At 38.6% G+C, this 12351-nt stretch overlaps 1 protein-coding gene across 1 annotated transcript in view; it reads right to left on the bottom strand.

Moving 5' to 3' along the window:
• LOC121367145 (solute carrier family 26 member 6-like) overlaps positions 1 to 12351 on the bottom strand; it is a 75427-nt gene that overhangs the window by 55338 nt on the left and 7738 nt on the right. The window contains exons 2-3 of the mRNA XM_041491290.1: positions 2801 to 3205; positions 1598 to 1708 (exon numbers count right to left, since the gene is read on the bottom strand). Of these exons, the coding sequence (XP_041347224.1) occupies positions 1598 to 1708; positions 2801 to 3205 (516 nt within the window). The remainder of the gene's footprint in view (positions 1 to 1597; positions 1709 to 2800; positions 3206 to 12351) is intronic.

Raw genomic sequence — 12351 nt, 5'->3', positions numbered from 1 at the left:
AATGTGGTGTATTCTGTGTATATCATGACTGACTCACCAACAGAAATGTGATGTGGTGATTATGAAATGTGGTATATTCTGTGCATATCAAGACTGACTCACCAACAGAAATGTGACTTAATGATAATGAAAAGTGGTATATTCAGTGGATATCAAGATTGACTCACCAACAGAAATGTGACTTAATGATCATGAAATGTGGTATATTCAGTGGATATCAAGATTGTCTCACCAACAGAAATGTGACTTAATGATAATGAAAAGTGGTATATTCAGTGGATATCAAGACTGACTCACCAACAGAAATGTGACTTAATGATCATGAAATGTGGTATATTCAGTGGATATCAAGATTGACTCACCAACAGAAATGTGACTTAATGATCATGAAAAGTGGTATATTCAGTGGATATCAAGACTGACTCACCAACAGAAATGTGACTTAATGATCATGAAATGTGGTATATTCAGTGGATATCAAGACTGTCTCACCAACAGAAATGTGATTTAATGATTATGAAATGTGGTATATTCTGTGCATATCATGACTCACTAACCAACAGAAATGTGACGTGATGATCATGAAATGTCGTATATTCAGTGGATATCATGACTGACTCACCAACAGAAATGTGACGTGATGATCATGGAATGTGGTATATTCTGTGTATATCATGACTCAATAACCAACAGAAATGTGACGTGATGGTCATGGAATGTGGTGTATTCTGTGTATATCATGACTGACTCACCATCAGAAATGTGATGTGGTGATCATGGAATGTGGTATATTCTGTGTATATCATGACTGACTCACCAACAGAAATGTGACGTGATAATCATGGAGTGTGGTATATTCTGTATATATCATAACTGACTCACCAACAGAAATATGTCTGGATGATCATGGAATGTGGTATATTCTGTATATATCATAACTGACTCACCAACATACATATGTTTTGACGATCATGGAATGTGATGTATTCTGTGTATATCATAACTGACTCGCCAACAGAAATGTGTCTTGATGATCATGGAATGTGGTATATTCTGTGCATATCATGACTGACTCACCAACAGAAATGTGATGTGGTGATCACGGAATGTGTTATATTCTGTGCATATCACGACTGACTCACCAACAGAAATGTGATGTGGTGATCATGGAATGTGGTATATTCTGTGCATATCATGACTGACTCAGCAACAGAAATATGATGTGGTGATCATGGAATGTGGTATATTCTGTGCATATCATGACTCACTCACCAACAGAAATGTGACTTGATGATCGTGGAATGTGGTGTATTCTGTGTATATCATTACTGACTCACCAACAGAAATGTGTCTTGACGATCATGGACTGTGGTATATTCTGTGTATATCATGATTCACTAACCAACAGAAATGTGACTTGGTGAACATGAAATGTGGTATATTCTGTGCATATCATGTCAGTCTCACCAACAGACATGTGTCTTGACGATCATGGAATGTGGTATAGTCTATGTATATCATAACTGACTCACCAACAGAAATATGTCTGGACGATCATTGAATGTGATATATTCTGTATATATCATGTCTCACTCACCAACAGAAATGTGTCTGGACGATCCGAATATGAAGTAGACAAGGACTGGAAAGAACGACGTGTATAGTCCGTATACTGGAGGCAGCTGAGACAGCAGGGCATACGCCATACCTGCAGGGTAAGACATTGGGGGATTGAATAGAATAGAATAGAATAGAATAGAATAGAATAGAATGAAATAGATGTTTAACGACTCGGGGAATTCACAATAGTCTATGATAAGCACTTTTTAAACGTGAAAGATAATTATTCATGTGCATGATATTCACTGTGATAGCTTACCCTGATACATGCACATGGTGTCGCGTGTGATAACGTACTCCGAGAGATGTGCATTATGGTGACTATGATAGCTTACCTTGATCCATGCACATGGTGTCGCGTGTGATAACGTACTCCGAGAGATGTGCATTATGGTGACTATGATAGCTTACCTTGATCCATGCACATGGTGTCGCGTGTGATAACGTACTCCGAGAGATGTACATTATGGTGACTATGATAGCTTACCTTGATCCATGCACATGGTGTCGCGTGTGATAACGTACTCCGAGAGATGTGCATTATGGTGACTATGATAGCTTACCTTGATCCATGCACATGGTGTCGCGTGTGATAACGTACTCCGAGAGATGTGCATTATGGTGACTATGATAGCTTACCTTGATCCATGCACATGGTGTCGCGTGTGATAACGTACTCCGAGAGATGTACATTATGGTGACTATGATAGCTTACCTTGATCCATGCACATGGTGTCGCGTGTGATAACGTACCCCGAGAGATGTACATTATGGTGACTATGATAGCTTACCTTGATCCATGCACATGGTGTCGCGTGTGATAACGTACTCCGAGAGATGTACATTATGGTGACTATGATAGCTTACCTTGATCCATGCACATGGTGTCGCGTGTGATAACGTACCCCGAGAAATGTACATTATGGTGACTATGATAGCTTACCTTGATCCATGCACATGGTGTCGCGTGTGATAACGTACCCTGAGAGATGTGCATTATGGTGACTATAATAGCTTACCTTGATTCATGATCATTATGCTGTTTGTGATAGCTAACCTGATTTATGAGCACGGTTCTACCAGAATTACTATTAAAAAGATTGTTTTGAAAACTGTGGATTTCACTGATCCGTGTTACATAACCGACCACCCCAATCCCGGATACGGAATTGCTACTTACCCTGAGGGATATGCATGATGCCGACAGTGAGGCCTGCTACAAGGTCATTGGGGAAGTCGTACAGGACGCTGTATCCCCGCATTATGTTGAGGAAAGGGAAGACTCGGCTGATGAAGTTTACGCAGCAGGAAGTCGAACAGTGGCAGGCCGACAGGGAGTCACTGAGTTTTCTCAGCGCGTGTTTGATGATGGCGTTTCTGTTAAGAAACTTGTCCGTCTTCGTCTGCTTGTATCGGGCATCATATGACCGGCTACAGCTGCGCGATGCCTTCCACTTGAGAACCTTCGTTTGGTGAGGGGACGCCAGATCGAGAAGTGAAGGGGCCAGGTCTAGTTCCTGATCTAGTGTTTCCAGCGAGACCTCGTCGCTTGGTAACGAGCCTTTGGGCAAACATGGATACATGTCTGTAAAAGAAACACAAAGCGCACACTGAGTCGTATAGGTAGGATTGAATCCCCTTTGTGGAGCTATTGGTTCCAACCGTGGAAAGTGTTGTCCTGTCCGAAAAAGTGCATTCATACCTCTAAGAACACCATTGGTCTTAATGATAAGTTCACCTGCAGAAGTCGGCTCCTAACCAGAGAGTTTTAACGGCTCAATGAAAATGTGTAAGGACAACACACACATACACACACACACACACACACACACACACACACACACACACACACACACACACAAACTCTCTATCTCTCTCTCTCTCTCTCTCTCTCTCTCTCTCTCATTGAATACTGAACACTGTCCTATTTTACAATTCCACTGTGAATTAAATAGTTTGTTTCTGTGTGTATATACATTATATGTATTATGCGTGCATGTATGTATGTATGCGTGTGTTGTTGTTGTTATGTGTGTATGTGTGTGTGTGTTTGTGTTTGTATGTGGGCGCGTGCGTGTGTGTGCGTTGTCCATATCCGGAAATGAAACAGTGTTTCTTCACTATTAAATTAATGTATTACTTATGTGACCTTAGAGTCTGAGGTGCCCAGGACAGCGTGACTGAACCTTAATTGGATATAAGCACGAAAATAACTTGAAATGAAATGAAAAATGCAGCCATAAGCTGTTATGGGACAAATCAAAGACAAGACGGAATAATCCAAATCGTAAGTGTGCACCTCTGTTAGGTGCTAGGAGTTCGCATGGCAGTATTTATATATACTCTTCAAAAAAAGAAACGCAAAAGGGTACAAATGGGTTATAACTCCGATTTTATGTTTCCTACCGGTTCATGCTTTGTGAATATAAGGTCATTGCATGTCCCAAACACATTCCCACGGTTACATTCGATAAAACGCAGCTACTGTACAATAAAGTTCCAAAATGTGAATATTCGCAAAAACGCAGCCACGTGCAAACCATGTCACCACTGCACGTGCGTTGTCTGCACGTGCAACATGAACACCGACAGTATAAAAGTGCAGGGTGTTCGCTTGCCTGGCCTCTGTATCTGGCCGACAGTTGACAATCCAGGACATGCCACGTCTCAGTGACGGCCGTTGCCAGGGCATTCCATGTGTCCCCAAGCACCATCTCCAGACTGTGGGACCGTTACCAGCAACATGGATCAACACGTGACCTCCCTAGATCCGGTCGACCACGGGTCACTACCCCCGGGCAGGACCGCTACATCCGGGTACGCCACCTTCGGGAACGATTGACTACTGCCACCTCCACAGCCGCAGCAATACCAGGTTTGCGCAGGATATCCGACCAGACCGTACGGAACCGCCTACGTGAGGTAGGAATTCGTGCCAGACGTCCAGTTCGAGGTGTCATCTTAACACCACAACACCGTCGACTCCGACTGCAGTGGTGCCAGATTCATCGACAATGGCCTCAACTGCGATGGAGACAGGTGTGGTTCAGTGACGAGTCCCGATTTCTGCTCCGACGTCATGATGGAAGATGTCGCGTGTATAGGCGTCGTGGTGAACGTTATGCGGCAAACTGCGTGCAGGAAGTGGACAGATTCGGCGGGGGTAGTGTCATGGTGTGGGCAGCCATCTCACACACTGGCAGAACTGACCTGGTCCACGTGCAGGGCAACCTGAATGCACAGGGCTACATTGACCAGATCCTCCGGCCACACATCGTTCCAGTTATGGCCAACGCCAACGCAGTGTTCCAACATGACAACGCCAGGCCTCACACAGCACGTCTCACAACGGCTTTCCTACAGAACAACAACATTAATGTCCTTCCTTGGCCATCGATATCACGGGATTTGAACCCAATTGAGCATCTATGGGACGAGTTGGACCGACGCCTCCGACAGCGACAACCACAGCCCCAGACCCTGCCCGAGCTGGCAGCAGCCTTGCAGGCCGAGTGGGCCACCATCCCCCGGGACGTCATCCGTACTCTGGTTGCTTCAATGGGCAGGCGGTGCCAGGCAGTTGTCAACACACGCGGAGGCCACACCCGGTATTGACTCCAGATGACCTTGACCTTGGTGGTGTGTCCTATCACTTACTCACAATGGACTAGAGTGAATTGTGAACAATCCTGCAACATTTGGTAATTATCGAACTCGCCATTCAATAATTAAATCAATTCTCCAAATGTTACGACAATGTGGTTTTGCGTTTCTTCTTTTGAAGAGTATATATGACAAATTTACACGCCGTACTAAATAACATTAACATAACCTCTCGAGCCAGGGGCGGAATCAAGATCAATCGGTCGAGAACTCGCTCGAGGTGCTTTCCTTGTAGAAACAAAACCCATAAATGAACACATAGGCGTACGGGCTCCCAGTTTTGTAACGGGCCAGGTTGATGTTTGCCGGAGCTTATTAATAGTGCTTCATTGTTGAAAATGTTTATTTCAACAAAACTCATAGATCAATTTTTGCAAACATGGTACAGTCATATTGACACTTCATCGAAAGCATCTTGTTACAAAATATTTAAAAGCAGTATAGCATTCGAAAATTATTTAAATTTATTAGAAAAAAAACATTGGTGCCCATTGTTACGTTTTAGAGTATCAAACCACAATCTTCCAATAGAGACAGGTAGATGGATACGTAAACCATTACATGATAGATTGTGTTTTTTATGCAACACTAACGACATCGGAGATGAATTCCATTATATTTTTACATGCCCATATTTTAACCAATTCAGACTTCAATATATACCGAAATATTATTGATCCAAACCAAACATATAAATTTCACGAATTATTTAATTGTAAAAAAACTGGTGTCCTCCGAGAACTTGCAATATTTTGTAAACATATTATGAATACTTTCAAGCCCTCCGGCTCATAGCTTTATTGTATTATTATTGTGTATGCAAACCCAAACCAATTATTTATAATTATATTCCCATGTTCGTTTTATGTAGATATACTTATGTGAATAGTTTTACTCTGTCATCTTGTTAAAAAGTGTGAATTGTTGTATTATATATTGTTCCTCATATGCCGTGGATTACGGCCTGAGAGAAATAAATGTTCAGTTCAGTTCAGTTTACCCGGATTATGCACGGGCTCTCATTTTTGTAATGGACCAAGCTGATGTTTGCCGGAATCAAACACGGGCTCCCAATTTTATAACGGGCCAGGCTGATGTTTACCCGAATTATGCACGGGCTCTCATTTTTGTAATGGACCAAGCTGATGTTTGCCGGAATCAAACACGGGCTCCCAGTTTTATAACGGGCCAGGCTGATGTTTACCCGAATTATGCACGGGCTCTCATTTTTGTAATGGACCAAGCTGATGTTTGCCGGAATCAAACACGGGCTCCCAGTTTTATAACGGGCCAGGTTGATGTTTACCCGAATTATGCCCGGGCTCCCATTTTTGTAATGGACCAAGCTGATGTTTGCCGGAATCAAACACGGGCTCCCAGTTTTATAACGGGCCAGGTTGATGTTTACCCGAATTATGCACGGGCTCTCATTTTTGTAATGGACCAAGCTGATGTTTGCCGGAATCAAACACGGGCTCCCAGTTTTATAACGGGCCAGGCTCATGTTTACCCGAATTATGCCCGGGCTCCCATTTTTGTAATGGGCCAGGCTGATGTTCGGCCGAATTAGTTCATTGGACATAGTTCGTTATAATACATTGGAATATTTTACGTGTCGACATAGTTCATTGTAATACTTTTGAATATTTTATCTGTCACCATAGTACATTGTAATAATTTAGAATATTTTATGTCGACATAGTTCATTGTAATACTTTTGAATATGTTATCTGTCAACATAGTACATTGTAATAATTTAGAATATTTTACCTGTCGACATAGTTCATTGTAATAATTTGGAATATTTTACCTGTCACCATAGTTCATTGTAATAATTTGGAATATTTTACCTGACGACATAGTTCATTGTAATAATTTAGAATATTTTATCTGTCGACAGTTCATTGTAATACTTTTGAATATTTTATCTGTCAACAGTTCATTGTAATAATTTGGAACATTTTACCTGTCGCCATAGTTCATTGTAATAATTTATAATATTTTATGTCAACACAGTTCATTGTAATAATTTAGAAAATTTTATCTGTCGACATAGTTCATTGTAATAATTTGGAATATTTTATGTCAGGTCAGGTCAGGTAAAAGGTTTAACGTGCGTATATACCACGAAGGTTTCACACACGCCTGTCCTGGGCTTAATCTCTGGCCTTTGCCAGTGACTAAGTCCAGAACAAGGGGGGGGGGGGGGGGATGAGTTTGAAGTGGGCAGAATTTTGAATAAGTATTTAGTTGTGTACAGCGACTGCGCGGACCGACTAGTAGACACCGAAAATGGGCCGTGTTCTGACTGGCTGAATTTCGATTCCTTCGGGTCTAACTAGAAAAACCTAAATCTACGGAGAATAACTGCACCTATCATCATGTCCGGACTAAGAATTTAAACCCAAAAATAAGTTTGACTGCTCGGCCGAAAAGGTTTTAAGGTGATTTGAGCAATTGAACGGGCGCCAAAGTAAAATGCGTTGGACTATTTATAAAAAAATAAACATAAGAATTTTGAAGCTCGATCGAAAACGTTTAAAGTCCAACTAAGCCCAAAAAGGAGGTTACCTGTCCTAGATAAGGTTGGCGTCTACGGGGAGGAGATGATGTACTCTTCGTTTAAGTGGGGCACCAACTTTCTGAAGTTGTGGCCCCATAGGCATTGAGCCAGTGGGAGGTACTGGCCGCCGGCGATGATCTTGATGATCCTGTGGACGGTGTGGTTGTCCATCTCTTTGTAGAGGATCCCCTGTCTGTACAAGCCATACCGGCGCGAGGTGATGACCAGGACCTGCCCGATTCCCCGTAGATCTCCAGGATGGATGGCGATCTGGTTGCCGTCCGGGAAGGTCTTGAACTCTTCCTCTTGGATCCCGCCTGGCAGTTTGTAGGGATCCGAGACGTCACCAATCACGTACTTAGCGTACTGACTTTTGATTTTCGTTTCGCGAGCTGCCATTCGTCCCTGGCGGAAGCGGAAGGCCGCGTCTTGGCTGGTTGATCCCCCGGGGGGGGGGGGGGGGGTGGTGTCACGGCCTTCCGCTTGGCAACTCCAACATCCAATGTCGCTGTCGCGGAGTCCCCCGTGGGTGGGGGTCTCGACGCTGATGAGCAACGGGCGAGAACAGGTGATGCAGGCCGTGGTGCACTAGTTAGTTGCTCCTCTTTCTGCCTCTGTACAGTCGGTGCGATTGGTTGGCGATTCGCCTCCTTCTGCTCCGTCTGGATTGGTCGTGGTGGGGGCAGCTATGCAGACGGGACCGCCGCCAGCGGTTGAGCCACCGGCTTTGTCCCCGCCTGAGCTGTCCCTGGCGCACGTTTCTTCTTTCTTGTCCTCTTCCTCTTGGCTGTCGGCGCGTCACCATACACCAAGGTCACGGTTACCCGTGACCCGGTGTACGCGACGCGGTACTCTAACAGCAAGCCGTAGCTAGCCATCAATCCCCCCAGGGGGGGGGGGGGGGGCAAATTGAGAGCGCACGTTGACACGTCTACCTTCATCGAGAGTTGATGGGTGTGTGGCCATTTTATGTCAACACATTTCATTGTAATACTTTGGAATATTTTATCTGTCGACATAGTTCGTTGTATTAATTTGGAATATTTTATCTGTCAACGTAGTTCATTGTGATAACAGAATATTTTATCTGTCGCCGTAGTCCATTGTGATAATTAAGAATATTTTACCTGTCACCAGTTCATTGTGATAATTTAGAATATTTTACCTGATGACATAGTTCATTGTAATAATTTAGAATATTTTACCTGTCGCCAGTTCATTGTAATAATTTAGAATATTTTATTTGTCGACATAGTTCATTGTAATAATTTAGAATATTTTACCTGTCAACAGTTCATTGTAATAATTTAGAATATTTTATCTGTCAACGTAGTTCATTGTGATAACAGAATATTTTATCTATCGCCGTAGTCCATTGTGATAATTTAGAATATTTTACCTGTCGCCAGTTCATTGTGATAATTTAGAATATTTTACCTGATAACATAGTTCATTGTAATAATTTAGAATATTTTACCTGTCGCCAGTTCATTGTAATAATTTAGAATATTTTATCTGTCGACATAGTTCATTGTAATAATTTAGAATATTTTACCTGTCGACATAGTTCATTGTAATAATTTAGAATATTTTACCTGTCGACAGTTCATTGTAATAATTTAGAATATTTTACCTGTCGACAGTTCATTGTAATAATTTGAATATTTTACCTGTCGCAGCAATTCATTGTAATAATTTGGAATATTTTAACTGTCGACATAGTTCATTGTAATAATTTGGAATATTTTACCTGTCGACATAGTTCAATGTAATAATTTAGAATATTTTATGTATGGACAGTTCATTGTGATAATTTAGAATATTTTATCTGTCAACATAGTCCATTGTGATAATTTGGAATATTTTACCTGTTGCCAGTTCATTGTAATAATTTAGAATATTTTACCTGTCGCCAGTTCATTGTAATAATTTAGAATATTTTATCTGTCGAGATAGTTCATTATAATAATTTGGAATATTTTACCTGTCGACATAGTTCATTGTAATAATTTAGAATATTTTATGTCAACATAGTTCATTGTCATAATTTGGAATATTTTATCTGTCGACATAGTTCAATGTAATAATATGGAATATTTTATCTGTCAACATAGTTCGTTGTAATAATTTGTAATATTTTATGTCAACACAGCTCCTTGTAATAATTTAGAAAATTTTATCTGTCGACATAGTTCATTGTAATAATTTGGAATATTTTACCTGTTGACATAGTACATTGTAATAATTTAGAATATTTTATCTGTCGACATAGTTCATTGTAATAATTTGGAATATTTTACCTGTCAATGTAGTTCATTGTGATAACAGAATATTTTATCTGTCGCCGTAGTCCATTGTGATAATTAAGAATATTTTACCTGTCACCAGTTCATTGTGATAATTTAGAATATTTTACCTGATGACATAGTTCATTGTAATAATTTAGAATATTTTACCTGTCGACAGTTCATTGTAATAATTTAGAATATTTTATCTGTCGACATAGTTCATTGTAATAATTTAGAATATTTTATTTGTCGACAGTTCATTGTAATAATTTAGAATATTTTATCTGTCAACATAGTTCATTGTAATAATTTAGAATATTTTACCTGTCGACATAGTTCATTGTAATAATTTAGAATATTTTACCTGTCGCCAGTTCATTGTAATAATTTAGAATATTTTATCTGTCGACAGAGTTCATTGTAATAATTTGGAATATTTTACCTGTCAACATAGTTCATTGTGATAACTGAGAATATTTTATCTGTCGCCGTAGTCCATTGTGATAATTTAGAATATTTTACCTGTCGCCAGTTCATTGTAATAATTTAGAATATTTTATCTGTCGACATAGTTCATTGTAATAATAGTTCATTGTAATAATTTAGAATATTTTATCTGTCGACAGTTCATTGTAATAATTTAGAATATTTTATCTGTCGCCAGTTCATTGTAATAATTTAGAATATTTTACCTGTCGCCAGTTCATTGTGATAATTTAGAATATTTTATCTGTCGCTGTAGTCCATTGTGATAATTTAGAATATTTTATCTGTCGACAGTTCATTGTAATAATTTAGAATATTTTATCTGTCGACATAGTTCATTGTAATAATTTGGAATATTTTACCTGTCACCAGTTCATTGTGATAATTTAGAATATTTTACCTGATGACATAGTTCATTGTAATAATTTAGAATATTTTACCTGTCGCCAGTTCATTGTAATAATTTAGAATATTTTATTTGTCGACATAGTTCATTGTAATAATTTAGAATATTTTACCTGTCGACAGTTCATTGTAATAATTTAGAATATTTTATCTGTCAACGTAGTTCATTGTGATAACAGAATATTTTATCTGTCGCCGTAGTCCATTGTGATAATTTAGAATATTTTACCTGTCGCCAGTTCATTGTGATAATTTAGAATATTTTACCTGATAACATAGTTCATTGTAATAATTTAGAATATTTTACCTGTCGCCAGTTCATTGTAATAATTTAGAATATTTTATCTGTCGACATAGTTCATTGTAATAATTTAGAATATTTTACCTGTCGACATAGTTCATTGTAATAATTTAGAATATTTTACCTGTCGACAGTTCATTGTAATTATTTAGAATATTTTACCTGTCGACAGTTCATTGTAATAATTTGAATATTTTACCTGTCGCAGCAATTCATTGTAATAATTTGGAATATTTTAACTGTCGACATAGTTCATTGTAATAATTTGGAATATTTTACCTGTCGACATAGTTCAATGTAATAATTTAGAATATTTTATGTATGGACAGTTCATTGTGATAATTTAGAATATTTTATCTGTCAACATAGTCCATTGTAATAATTTAGAATATTTTATGTCAACACAGCTCAATGTAATAATTTAGAAAATTTTATCTGTCGACATAGTTCATTGTAATAATTTGGAATATTTTACCTGTTGACTTAGTTCATTGTAATAATTTAGAATATTTTACCTGTCGACATAGTTCATTGTAATAATTTAGAATATTTTACCTGTCGCCAGTTCATTATAATAATTTAGAATATTTTATCTGTCGACATAGTTCATTGTAATAATTTAGAATATTTTACCTGTCGACAGTTCATTGTAATAATTTAGAATATTTTAACTGTCGACATAGTTCATTGTAATAATTTGGAATATTTTACCTGTCACCAGTTCATTGTAATAATTTAGAATATTTTATCTGTCGACAGTTCATTGTAATAATTTAGAATATTTTATGTCAACATAGTTCATTGTCATAATTTGGAATATTTTATCTGTCGACATAGTTCAATGTAATAATATGGAATATTTTATCTGTCAACATAGTTCGTTGTAATAATTTGTAATATTTTATGTCAACACAGCTCGTTGTAATAATTTAGAAAATTTTATCTGTCGACATAGTTCATTGTAATAATTTGGAATATTTTACCTGTTGACATAGTACATTGTAATAATTTAGAATATTTTATCT

Source organism: Gigantopelta aegis, chromosome 3 (assembly GCF_016097555.1).
Source record: "Gigantopelta aegis isolate Gae_Host chromosome 3, Gae_host_genome, whole genome shotgun sequence".
In the NCBI taxonomy this organism is placed as follows: domain Eukaryota; kingdom Metazoa; phylum Mollusca; class Gastropoda; order Neomphalida; family Peltospiridae; genus Gigantopelta; species Gigantopelta aegis.
The sequence above is the reverse complement of the archived record's forward strand: the minus strand, read 5'-3'. Positions and strand labels throughout refer to the sequence as shown.